Genomic DNA, 14,083 nt, shown 5'->3' on the forward strand with positions numbered 1-14,083 from the left:
GCAAGTCATCAACCCTCATGCTTTTGCAGGTATGCAAGGCCTCACATGCAGTGAGTTCCCAGCCCCAGTCACCAGGCAGTGCATTTGGAGAAGTGCCTTCTTTTTTTTTTTTTTTGTGAAGCTCCATACTAGTAGAGACTACCCGGCTGAAATTTTATAACAGACTTTTGTGTCCAACTGGCACAAGAGATCCTCTATACTCTCTCACCCACTTTCCTCTACAGCAGCTACTGCTGTACCAAGTGACTCCAGCACATGAGAGGACAAGGAATATGCCGACAACACTGAGGTGAGAGTTTCCAGCTAAGTCTGGTACACAAAAACAATGATTTCTTTAAGTCTTATGCTGCAGTTTGCAGAAGGTGAAAAAAGATATTGCCACCTCTGTTATAGACTCAATAAATATCTAGACCACAACAGGGGACTGGCTGATGAACCTAGTTAATCTCTGCTCACCGTCAGGTTTCCTTGCTGTCAGGAATTTCCAAGGTTATTTTGACAATAAAAGTTGCTTGGATTCAGACCAAGTTGTCTACATCTGTGATTGCAAAGCAGTATCTTGGGATGACAGATGTTTAGCTATTTTGGCTTGCTTTTCAGCTAGTGTTGCTCAGTGAACTTTTGGAGGCACTGCAGGAGCTGAAACCTGCTTGTTGGGCACCTGCGACTCTGTCTCATGAGCTGGCAACAGAGCTCAGGCGTGTCCTGAAGTGGGTACCATGAGGAGGTCATGACTTTCCTTAAGAAAACAACTGCAAAGCGTATGCGCAAAACCTAGTCTTTCAAGGTAAATCATGCCAACAGCAAGTACATTTTGATCCTTCTTTTCTTTAGGATGAAATGTCCAGGCTTTTGCAGCAACATGAATCTGGTGATATCCAGAGGTCTGAGATTTTGACCCAAAGTTTTTATATCTATCTATCTGTCTATCTATCTATCTATCTATCTATCTATCTATCTATCTATCTCTACAGATGTGTGTGTGCATGTGTGTGTACATATATGTAACTTCTGTTAGCTTCGCTGAAGTCCATATTTAAATTGTCAAGGTATGATGGCATAAACTGCCCTTTGCCAGAGTTAAAGAAGTTTCTTTAGTGTAGTTTTACTTCTGTTTTTAGGAAGACACAAAGGGCTCATTTGGTGAATCTGTGTTGCCCAAGGGGAGCCACAATGTTCCACCGTACTGCCTTATAGATACTGGCTATGATGCTATAGGAAAGGGAAAGTAGACCAGCATAATGACTGAATCACACCTCTGCTTTCTAGACTACCTAATACAGGAAATAACTCATGAACAGTGAGAAGAAATGTGGCTTTGCATTCTCCATCCCCAACAATCTAGACAGATCCAGGGCTGGTGCCATTGATCTCGCTACAAGGAAATGGTTAATCAGCAAAGTTTTAAAAACTGCAATATATTATTTTGCTGGATTTTAGTGATTTTTTAACCAATAAAAAATAAAATTACCATTTTGGTTTCTTAATTTATTATATTTAATTCTAAAAATTTTGTTTCTAAAAATTTTATATTTATTTCCAGAGAAACAGTCACGTACATGGTGTTGGTCTACACCGTGCTCAAAATATTTCTATATTAAACTTGTGCTTATATGTCAAGCACTGGTCAAATGTCCCTCAGAATAACTAAAGATCTAAATGCTTGGAATAAGTCTTAATTAAGTATGGAAACTTCCCAGAATGAAAAGAAAACCCCTTCTAAACATAGACTTCTTAAACTTCTTGCAAAAACCCACATTCAGTTGCTCCAAGCAATGGCTAGCCATATGGAAGAAATTGTCCAGACTTCTCACATTGTCTGGCTTAGTTCAGGAAACCTCTAGGCCTTACTACATAAAGAAAAACTTCCTTATAAAAGATTAACTCCTAAAATATTCAATTCAAAACAGATTCTGGGAACAGATGGCTCTAAAACTCTGTATCGTATTGTATAACCTCTAGAGAAGCTGGACTGGAAGCTAGGTGAGAATTAAATATTCTTATAGTTGGTCCTCTTTCCTCCTTTTCTCGTGGTTTTCAAACTATCTGGGTTATTTTACCTATTTCCCAGTTACTTAATGAGTTATTTACCAGAGGACTGTATGTGGTGTGAATATCAGTCAGCAAAACCAGCGACAGAGCGACGTAGCAGTAACAACTAATGGTGAGCAATGCAGTACTCAGAGAGACAGTAGGGTGCATCTCTGCTCCATGCTCCAAGGATGCAACACTTTGCACTGTCCTTCTCTGGCTTCCCAAACATGTTTCATAGTTAGAACAGAGGCTGTTGTGTTGACAGCTAGATAGCCTAAGTCTAATCTGGATAATTCTGAAACAGTGGCAAGAATCACAGTTTCTTGTGACCTGGCACACAGTAAAGTAACATGCTTGGCCACCACGTGGGGAAAGAATGTCAAACACAGCTGCTAAACACTTTGTGAAAATAAATACAACTCTAAGGGGTATGAGGAGTTGCTTGTTTAATCTTTTTAAAAAATTTCTTTAACATGAATAATTCTATTTCTTTGCTTCTCACTTTCTATGTTAACTATCAAAGATGGGAATCTTCTAGCTGCACCATTGAAAAATATTAACTCGTTAAGCATGCCTAGAAAAAAAACAAGCAAGCAAGCAAACACATACCATAATAAGCTATCTTGCACAAGTTATTCTGCCCCTAAAGAGGGTATGAAAGAATGGGTGGTGCGTGTCAGAGATGAGGTGTACCACCACGTCGGAGGGGCATGTTGAAATGCAGCTCACAAGGGCAATTTAAATGCTAGGGATTGGGACAGTCACATGCATGTCATGTAGTCAAGGAATAAAGACAATTTAAGAATCGGGCCTTTAATATGAAGGATACTTTTAACAGGTTGTCTTATTATGAGAGCGTTTCTAAGGTAGACGATGACAGAAAATGGGCTGAAAAAAACCCACTGAAGTATTCTGAAGGTTGTGTTTCAGCTGTTAAAGCATAGGTGGATGGACAGACGTTATATATTTCTAGCAGGTGGGCGAGTATCATTGCCATTGGCATAGAAACGGCAGAGGAATAGGGGAAAGCAAACAGGGCAAGTGATGAAATACATCGGAGGGAAATCCGCTCCCCTGCTCTGACTTCTGGATGGCTCCTGCTTTTAAGGAATAATACACTGAAAAGCATCAAATGCTGCTTACCTTTCAATTTTTCAGCCAACAAAGCAGCTTCGTGTTCAGAATAATGCATTATTGCCGGAGGAGAAGGAGGGCGCAGTCTGTCTTCTTCCATTTTGCGTCTGTGGCGTTCCTCTCTGGCCAGCATTCTTTGTTTACATTCCCATTCATAAAAGTCATCTCTTGCCTGAGCAAAATCAACATGAAGGCGACCTGAATCCTTTTTGTCTGTGCTAGATCCTAATCTCATGCGGTAACCTGTAACCAACAAGCAGAACTAACTGTTGCAGAACTTTTTTGCTTATTTTTTTTTTCCTTATCACTCCCCCCCAAATGCAGTTAAGTAAAAATGTACATTAACAGATTCCCACGTATCTACCCAGTATCTATCGATTGTTGTGCTTTCACAGGAAAATACATATCCACCCACCCATTTTTGCTCACAATCTTCTGTATCATCTGCCAACACAATAGATGACCTGAAAAAGTTGACCCAAATGTACAGAATCTACATTCCTGTTTAGGAGTTTCTCAAAATGTGTAATTTTTCCACCTGATACTCCCAACCTTAATAGGTGCAAAGGCCAGCTAAACAAAAAACAACTACTAAAAAAGGATCTCTTTTGGTCTGAATGTAAAGTCTGTCTTCCCCTGATCCTGTTGAGTTCATGTGCAATTTGGTGGTTTTCTCCATCCTACCAAAGGAATTGGAAGTATGGAGAAAGGCTGAATTTTACAAAAATCATGACCAAAGACAAATTAGAAAATTGTGCTACATAAAGTCCTGGGCCACAAAGAGGGTGGTGGCATTGATGCTAGATCTCAAATTTTGAGGCTTTACAACTGCAAACACTACTTCCCAGTTCCCTATTGGAAATATTCTGGCAACAAATATAAACCACCTACAAATGAATTAAGTTCAGCATTCTTTAAAGTAATATTAAAAGCATGGATGGATGTATTTGTAAGACCCCTTTCAGATCAAATAATGAAACCTGTTGTGCCTCATCTTTAGAGATGTTCTACATATTCATAATTGAGTCAATGCATGGCTAGCTAAAGCTAGAAGACTGCAAAGGCTTTGTCAGGACTACACAGCAGTACAACAGGGCCCTGCTCTGAACTAAACCCCCTGACTCTTGTCAGAGGACAAACAAATCCTGCCAAAGCTATAAAAGGAGCTTTTTGCGACCATAATGGGGAAAAGCATATGCTGGGCACTTATCTTTTGCAAGTTTTATTTCCAAGGCCAAAGATGCTCGCTGAGCAGTTTCTCTAACTTTTAAAATGCTGATTCAGAGAAAGTGTGAGAAAACACTAAGTAGAAAGCTGCAAACAGAGCCCTCAGATATAGGTAAAATTAACCAGCCTGCACAGGACTAGCTCTAATTTCTTGGTGCCAACCCGCTGCTGTTGCCTCAGAAGCAGAGCAGCCCAGCAGAGACTTCTCAAATCCCAGGATGCTGCAGAGATGAACCTTGTGCTGAGCTGGCATATAGAAGGCTTTTCAGAAACACACACTGCTGCAACCACTGCGTAAGAACTCCAGAGGCAGAAAACTTCTGTTTGAAATGGCAGGAAAAGTGGTGTTTGCCGGTTTTAATAGCAAGTCAAGAGAACCTGCCTTTCAGTTTTGTGGTTTGCCTGTGGTTTGAAGAGCTTCAGTACCTCATCACCACAGTTAAAATTCAGTTTTGAACTCTCTCCAGCGACAGCAAAGCTAAACTTGTGTAGTCAATTAGGAGCATCTTTGCAAAAAAGCATATCTAGGTATAATCTGTTTGTTTTACTGCTGTAGAAACATCCTGCTGTATGAATACAAGGGACAGTCTGTACTACAGCACATATAAGACAATAGCTTCAAAGACATTAAATATCCATATGTGTAGTGACTCTTCCAAAAAATTAACACTGCAAGTGCATTTTGATTTGACATCTTCCTTTCAGACTTCTTGTGGAGTTCAGCTAAGTAGCCTGTCAGTAAGGAAGTGGTATGACTTTCATTTTCCAGTGAGGACTCCAAACCCAGATGAAAACTCAAGCTAACTGTTTACGAGGTCCCTCAAAGCCAGAAGGTATCAAAAATGTCCATGAAACCTACCAAATCTGCTCTCCAAGGTTCACAAACTTGGGGTGAAATAGGACTGAGTATTACAAGAGAGGAAAAAAAGGGGATTGTTTATTTTAAAGCCCCTCTATTTTGCTCTGCTTCCACTTGCACAGGGGAGTAAACACAACTTTTTCCTCCAGAAGGCTATTTGTGGTCATATAAGTAGCTCTAGTCACAAGGTGTTGAAGGGAAGAATTATAGATATGCTACATTCAGTGAGACACAGCAGAAAAAGAGTGTGAGTGACCTTTCAGAGCTGGCCCCTGAACTAATGAGAGAGTAATTATGTGGTTTTATCCACAGAGGTGTAGGCATGAAGGGGCCAGCCAAAAGGGGTCAGCTACCCTGATAATCGTGACAAATGTTAACCCCCTCCCAGCTCAGCTCACCAGCTGCATTCCTCAAATAGTGATTGCTCTGTGCCAAAATGGCATTATCAGCAATGTGAAAGGACACTGCCAAGGTGCCAGGTCTCGTGAACCTAAAATTAGATCTCCCAGCTGGGCTGTACTTTCCAGGAAGACACAGTTTCTCTTCCTCTTCCCCATCTTTCGCCTCCATTGATGACCGCATTGGGCATGGACAGACCGAGAAATGCAGCACTGCAGGATGCAAAGCTCTCACGGACCTCAAAGCCCCATTTAATCTGAATAAAGAGCTAAAGAACAGGTTGCATGTGCACTGGCAAAGCTGAGTTTTACTAAAGTGGCCCGCATTTTTGAAGTAAATGGGGATAATGGAAAAAAAAAAAATAGAATAAATTGCAGTCCAAGACCCAGAACCCTTTGTAGCACTGGACAAATCATAGAATCATAGAATGTTCTGAGTTGGAAGGGACCCACGAGGATCATCGAGTCCAGCTCCTGTCCCTGCACAGGACAACCCCACAGTTCACACCATGTGTCTGAGGGTGTTGTCCGGTCTCTTCTTGAACACTGTCAGGCTTGGGGCTGTGACACCTCCCTGGGGAGCCTGTTCCAGTGTCCACCACCCTCTGTGGGAAGAACCTTTTCCTAATGTCCAACCTGAATCTTCCCTGGCACATCTTCCAGCCATTCCCTCGGGTTCTATCATTGGTCACTAAAGAGAAGAGATCAGCACCTGTCCCTCCTCCTCCCCTTGTGAGGAAGCCGTAGACCGTAATGAGGTCTCCTTTTAGCCTCCTCTTCTCCAGGCTGACCAAACCAAGTGACTTTAGCAACTCCTCACAGAGCTTTCCTTTCTAAACCCTTCACCAACTTCGTGGTTCCCTTTAGGTAAACAGTTTAAGTGTCTCTGAATTAACAGATTTTTGAAATTGCCCATGAATCACACTGAAAATATCTCACCGCTTGCTTAACTCCTAAGACTGAATGTGACCAGCCAGCCAGGAGGTTTCCACCACCACGGAAACCTAGAATAACCTGGGATGGAAAGACCTTGCATGTCATCTAGTCCAAACCCCCTCTTAGAGCAGGGCCAACTTCAAAGTCAGATCAGATTGCTCAGGGCTTGGCATTTTTCCCCTAACAAAAAAAGCAAACGCTCCTGTCATGGCTTCTTGCATCCTCCTAAATCAGGCTTTGCAGACACTACAGGATCAATGGCCCGGTCAGTGAAGAACAGACTCTGTGATGGGTTAACAGCCAGCAAGATGCTGTGTAGCAAGGGGTGCACAACTGGCAGGTCCTATTTCATATGTGGGATCCTCAGGCAACCATTCGGGTTGGCAGCTCTGAGCTGCAGGGTCACTCGGAGGCTCGCTCTTTTCCAATACCCTGTCTCCTTATTGATGTTCAAGAGTATTTAAATGTATGAGAGAACCACCTGCCACTGCCTCCCCTTCACGTATGGGCAACGAATTGCCCTCACAGAGCCCTTTCCCCATCTCTTTGCTCAGGACTGCAGCTAGCACTGACTGCCTGCCAGGCTTGTCATTTTTAATTTCAGTTTCGTATACAATGGCAGAGGAAAAGACTTTGGGAACTTGCCAAGATCCTCACTTTAAAGGAGCAGCAACAGGAAGAATTAATGAGGGTGGTAAATAAAAATCAAACACAATATTTCCATATCACAGGTCTAGTCAAAACTCCATGGCTTGACTTACCTTTGAGTGTTGCTATATTGGGGGCCAGCTGATAGCTGATCTCTAACTGGGGATCTAGATCAGAGTGTTGATGATGATCATCGAGAACATAAAGAAAACCAGGGCATGGTACTAAATGGAAACTCACAGGGGAAAATATCAGCACAGGAAAAATGCATACAAAGGCTTTTGGGGTATAAAGAGATCTGTCTCAAGCCACCTGTTTGTCTCATATTTCCAAGTCCAGGGTCATCAATATTTGCAGGAGCTACTGAATCGTCAGCTACAAGAGTAAAGTACATACAGTTTGGAGAAAGAACTTTCTCATGGGCTGGTATGTTGATTTTAGAAGTCTTTTTCTCAGGAGATCAATATGTAACCTTCAGGGCTAAATGAAAACTGCCCTTCCTCAAGTCATCTCTTTTATCATCATAGTCTTCTACCCATCTCTACCCAGTCTCCTTTTCATACATGTTTACTTGGGAATAGAAAGGAAAAAAAATATCAGTGATTAAACTACTTGCTGTCTTTGCAATCACTTGCACTATTCTGATGATAAGCATGGTATAAATACAAAGTTTGATGAGATTAGATGGGGTAGACAGATAAAACTGATTAGGTAGACAAAATTATCATTATATAACAGACATCAAAGGCATGGCTTTCCCCTAATATAACACGCATACTATATTAACCACAAATTCTGTTTGTACATCTCTTTTGTCTCTTATGGGGAAAAGAAAATAAATTAATAATATCCTTTATCCCTACCATTTTAGAATACATTGTGTTCGAGAATAGAATAAAGACTGGTCAAAAAAATGCCAATATTTCAGCACAAATAAAATGTGCCCCTGCCTAGTGTCAGACCTCCTTGCCCTGCAGTGGTGGGGGACAGTCAGTGCTCCCTCTTCCACCTGCGGATTCCAGTGCTGATGGTAAAAAGAAGTGAAACTTGGCTGCAGCGTGCTCCTGTTTTTCTTCCTCCTCCCTAGCAGCTCTCCTGTTGTTTTTTTGTTTTTTCGTTTTTTTTTTTTTTCCCCTGATCTGGTCAGAGGCACTAAGTATAATGCTTTAAAAGACAGAAAAGGTGTGGAGGAAAAGATAGATGGGGAGAGAGGATGTGGAGCAGGCAGTAAGAGAAGCATAGACAGCCCTGCGACTGTGAGGAAACGGAAGAAGGAAGGGCGGATCAGGAGCTTCGAAATAAACTGGCAGAAAATTCAGGATGAGGAAGGGAATCTGCCACCTCTACCTCTACTTGTTTCCCTTATCCTGAATGCACACTCTAGTTCTTTATGAACGAGGGCACACGGCAGCACAGAGAATTTCTGACCTCTAATCATCAAATCTGGTCGTCCAGGATTTAAGGCATATAAAATTAAAACAAAACTTGGCTTGGAGTAAAGAAAAGGGTGCAGTCAACTGCTGAGAAGTGGGAAACTGAGCTAGAGAGACACTGGTTCTGGCCCAGGGTGGCAGCCCGTACATTTCTGAGCTTCTCTTTGCTCTTCTTGCCACTGTTTTGTTCATCATACACAGTAATACTAGCTCTGACTGAATCCAGTGTGCCCCTCCTCTGCTCCATTACTTGTGGAGATGGGCCCCTTAGACGGAAGTTGGAAGCTGGGAAATGTGCCGCGGCTTCCTACTACTATGATGCCTGTAATCTGTCCCAATGAACTACAGCGTTATGGAAGTAATAAGTGAATAAAGAAATAAATGAAAAGGATGGAAACTGGAAAGAGAAGATGATGAGGGAAGAAGAAATGAAGTGAAAATTAAAAACGAAAAAGAAAAAGAAAAAGAAAAAAACAGCATGGAATGAAGTTCTGGAAGAAACCTGAAAATACAGCAATATTTCAAAGCCATTTTGCATAGACCTTATAAAACTCATAATTTTCTGTAGCTTTTCAAACTGACACTTAAAGCAAGTGGCCAAGTTAGAAAAAACACCCCACAAACCCAAACACAAGAAGATTTGTAAAACAAAAGAGCTAGGTTTTTCCTGACCACATATTTTAAAAGTTCAGATCTTTCTTTTCTCTTTTCTCTTCTTTTCTTTTCTTTTCTTTTCTTTTCTTTTCTTTTCTTTTCTTCTCTTTTCTTTTTTCTTTTCCTTTTCTTTTCTTTTCTTTTCTGTTCTTTTTTCTTTTCTTTTCTGTTCTTTTTTCTTTCACTTCCTTCCCTTCCTTCCTTCCTTCCTTCCTCTCTCTCTTTCTCTCTCTCTCTCTTTCTCTCTCTCTCTTTCTCTCTTTCTCTCTTTCTTATCTTTCTGTTAATGGAAATTTGAGACGCCACTTGTTTCTACCTGTGTGAGCTTCCCATAGACACCTACAGGACACTGAAGTTATGTCCTTACTGCTAAAGAGAAGATGACCAGGGTGGGGGCTCAAACAAGGTATATCTAATCATTAGCTGCCTCCCAGGCTCCAGGTTGGATGGGCCCAGTGGGTCCCTTCAAGGTCACCCTACACAGGGTGGGTGGCTGTAAACCAGTCTATGTCAGCTTGTCTTGGCCAAGGAGCAGTCCCTGGCCCTTCTTTATTTAAGAATACCTTCCATGTGGGGCAAAACAACACTTGTGAGTCTCCCCAGTACCCAGAAAGAGAGGTGAACTAGCCTGTAGAGACAAATACGTGCAGGGGATGGGATTCAGCCCAGAAAGGTGAAGAAGAGCTCAGTTAGGAAGCCAACCGTCATGTGAAGGAGCCTGTAAACTTAAGAGGGCACTGACAGTCACTGAAGCCTGATATGTGAAAGCAGGATTGCTTTTTATCTTTTTTCTTCTTTTTTTTTCTTCTTTCTTTTTCCCTGTGAGTTAGAGTCTTTTTTTTTTTTTTTTCTTTTTTCCCCTGTTTCTTTATTGGAAAAGAAAACATCTGAGTTTCTGTGGCCCTCATTGTCCTGGGAGGCAACAGACATAGCCTACAGATGAGGCTCAGAATCCAACCCATGTGGTAGCTGAATATGTGCACGCATAAAGGCAGACTTTATTCAGGCTGCATTGCAAATCTATAAAAATATGCCAATGAAATTGCCAGCCTATCAGAGAAATTGGCACTGGAAAACAGCAGCATTCCTGGCCTAGTGCCCTTTTCTTTCTACAACCTGTGAGCAAAACTATATAAACCTGTGTAAATCGAAAATAAGATTGTTCTGTAGTGAATTTTAGGATCTGTTGCATTGTTGTGGGATGGCAGGAAATTGCTCCAGGGTAAGCAACACACAAAACCACGCACAAGCCTTGGCAGACAGAGAAATACAGAATTGCCCCTTGCCACTGGAAGTTACAGCCACTGAGCTCAAGAAAGACTTGCTGAGATAAAAGCTAAGAAAATAAGTGAACATTAGCATCACAAAATACAAATGAGAAGCAAGGAAAATCCATTAAAGAATGTGAAGTACCAGAAAGGTAAATGGCTTTATCAACCATGAACTCCTCTGCAAAACGAATGTGACAAAAATTCTTCTTGCTTTTCCGAATTGCTGTTATATCTCCACACTGCTCAAAGACTTCCTGAATAATTTCCTCCGTCGCATTTTCTGGTAATCCTCCAACAAACACTGTTTTACACCCAGGAGGTCTCTCTCTTGTCGAAGGTGGTGGAAGATCTAAGTCAAAACAGAAATCACATTGGAATACAAAATTTGTCTTTTGATCCATTGCCTCTATTCATTTCCCTAATCAGTTCTGGGCAGCAACAGTTATTTGACATAGCATGGAGGCGGGAGAAAAGGAGAAGCAAAATAATTGAACATTGCAGAGATTGTCCAAAATTGATTACTTGAATCTAAACCTTTTCAAGTTTTAGGTGGCGTTTCAGAGATTAATTCCTGCCACAGTGGGTTGTTTTCCAGGACAAACGGTAAAGTCTAAAAGTTTCTTTCTTTTCGCTACACCAAAAACCAGAAAATATTCTGTTTCAAAGCAAGGGAGCTTCTGCAACTGATTTGATCCCGAGCACAGATCTCAAGCACTGATCTTAATAATCTCTGGCTCATACCCATCACTCGCCACACTTGCCAAGTGTGTGGGCCCTCTGCAAGCCAGCCCGTGCTGCGTACACCTCGGGCACTTGGGCTGGATGGACACTTTTCCCTGGTCTTAGCATGATTTCATTTCTGTCTCAGAGTACAAGAGCGCAGCAAACAGAAAAACAAAGTGGGAAACACAACGAAGTGACAGCATGATGAAAATGCTCTACTGGTTATCTGTTTTGTCTTGTTGCCAGATAATGGAGCAGATGCCAGCACAAGGGAAGGATAACCTCGCTGTTTACAAGTGCTCATGAAGTGGAGTGGCTAGAAATGTTATTTTTATATATATATATATATACACACATAATATATACACACTTAAATCATGACAACTATTAAATTTTTGAAGGCTGTATAAAAATATACTGTCACAACACTTCACCTAGTTTATATGTAGATTACTAGAGCGTTCATCTAAAAGCAGTTATCTAAGAAGGAATCTGATTCATATAACAGTCTTTTGGCCCTTTAACACAGTAAATGGGGTTATGACCTTAAAATATACATATATATACATATTTACACACACAGCCAGTTTGATTAAACCATGATCTGGGTATGCTGCAAATCCAGAGCACCAGACTTTTTCCTTAATTTTCTCTTTTGTCATCAGAGTGATAGTGAAAGCCACTGGTCTGAGGGCTCTGAAACTAAACTCCTGGGGCTAACAAACACAAAATCAGGGTTTGTGCCTGAGCTCGTGGCTCAGAGGGAAGAGTCTTCCATTTGCACAACATCCCAGAAGGAGCAGAAGGAAGCCTGGTCCCTGATCTCAAACAGGAGAAGGAACTCATCTGCCATGCTGCCCCCCAAAAAATGTCAAGAGGGGGGACATAGTCCCTCTTTCATTCCATCTCCCTCAAGGAGGGACCAGAGTTAGTCAGCGTCTTGGTGCAAGGTGCTGTGTTCAGGGACATGAGCCCAGATTGGTCCCATCTAACTGCAGGCATCTGAAGGGGAGCACAGAGATGATCAGCACCATATATGCGTTATATTTTGTGGCATTCTAATCTAAAGGAAAGACAGATTTCTACTATGAGAAGTGTAGATCTTCAGGCTCTGTTAGCTTCGTTTAAGTAATTATTTTTCTTTTTTTGTGCAGGTTGTGTAGGTTGTTTTACATGACCTTACAGAGATGAATAAGCATGCTCTGATATACCATGCTTTACACACAGAATAGACCTTAGGAGGAAACAGCATAGAATCACAGAATCATCGAATCATTTAGGTTGGAAAAGATCTATAAGATCATCAGGTCCAACTGTTAAGCTACCTGCCTACACTTTGCTTAAAAAACTTAATTTTTATTAGATTAAAAAATATTTAATGCAGTATATTTAGGAAAATAACATTTTTTCATCAGATCCACTTACTTGGGTTTGGAGGGAAGAGTGTGCAGCTTTTGCAGTGAATTATTTCTTTGACTACAGGCACATCTGTTGGTGGTGGTGGCGGCACTAACCCCATGCCTGGTATCATTGGGTTAATCGGAGTGATTCCAGTCATCATGCTAAGGCTTGGATCAAAGCCTGGTACACAGATTGAATCTGTAAATATATAACATCAAATTCTGTCTTATAAATCTTGAAACTACTTGTTACTATTTTCTTCCAGAGACAGTTTTGCTTTAGGCTTTTTTTTTTTTTTCCTCCAATCATCACTGTTAAGAAAAGAAGGAAAAAGAAAAAAATGAAAATGGGGAAAAGGCAGAGCAACAGGGAGAGAGGGGGAGGTGGATTTTCAGTGAAAAAAAAAAAATCTATGCATAAAGAAGAGAATGTTACATAATTTAAAATATTAACATGACTGAGTAAAACATAGCACATTAAAGTGTAAAATCATGCACTGTGAATATCCATTATTATCTGGAATGCGATTTTCTGTTTTATAATGCTACTGCGATGTTTACATTGCCTTCTGACCAGAGTGTATGAAGACTATCATTTCATATCAATATGCCCTCTCCATCTAATTGTCAGAGAGATTTACCACAACACAGCCTTCTCACATAAGTGATCTTGATTTACGAACACTACAGAGAAAGATCCATTTCTGGCTGTTTTATAGAAGTGTAGTTAGCCAAGACTTCTAACCATTTTACCCTGGAATATAAAATTTCAGCTGCATAGAATGAGGTCTTTTTGAACCTTGGAATTAATTTCTACTTTTCCTGTTATTTAATCAGATTAGTAGACTCCCTTCAACACATGTATTATTAAAATATACCACCATAGCCCCATAAAGTAAAATGCATATTTGGCAAACATTACCCTTTCTTCCTTCCTGACTTCTTTGCCAAGACTTCCATACGTATTATTTAAAGCTGAAAGATTTACTGGGGAGCACCAGTGCTGTAACACCAAGAATTGTAATAAGCAGATGTTTCAGATGAACTGAGAGCCAACTTCTGAAATTTGCTTTCGTTAAAAACAAGGCTTTGGGTTTCTTGCGGCATAATGAATAAAATATTTTGAGAGACCGATCTCTTTGTTGGCATAACACTGCTGCTATTTGGCATCATCAATTATTTAAAAGAAGAGAGTTACTTTGGTGTTCTACAGGTTTTCTGCTGAGCTTTCTGGCTAGCAACTGGAAAGTATTTTATGATACATGTAAACATGGGATTTAGTAGCTTGGGAGCTTGCTTGTTTTGAAGAAGCAAAGGGCAAACAACTCCTTGTCTATGATTTTTGGTTTCTATTTATACTTAGGAA

At 40.8% G+C, this 14,083-nt stretch overlaps 1 protein-coding gene across 2 annotated transcripts in view; it reads right to left on the reverse strand.

The window, feature by feature from the left end:
* The window catches only part of ENOX1 (ecto-NOX disulfide-thiol exchanger 1), a 365,314-nt gene that overhangs the window by 91,566 nt on the left and 259,665 nt on the right, over positions 1 to 14,083 (reverse strand). For both annotated transcript variants that reach the window (XM_065637556.1, XM_065637549.1), the window contains exons 6-8: positions 12,743 to 12,916; positions 10,737 to 10,943; positions 3,178 to 3,411 (exon numbers count right to left, since the gene is read on the reverse strand). In XM_065637556.1, coding sequence (XP_065493628.1) covers positions 3,178 to 3,411; positions 10,737 to 10,943; positions 12,743 to 12,916 — 615 coding nt within the window. The remainder of the gene's footprint in view (positions 1 to 3,177; positions 3,412 to 10,736; positions 10,944 to 12,742; positions 12,917 to 14,083) is intronic.

Source organism: Caloenas nicobarica, chromosome 1 (genome assembly GCF_036013445.1).
Source record: "Caloenas nicobarica isolate bCalNic1 chromosome 1, bCalNic1.hap1, whole genome shotgun sequence".
Classification (NCBI taxonomy): Eukaryota; Metazoa; Chordata; class Aves; order Columbiformes; family Columbidae; genus Caloenas; species Caloenas nicobarica.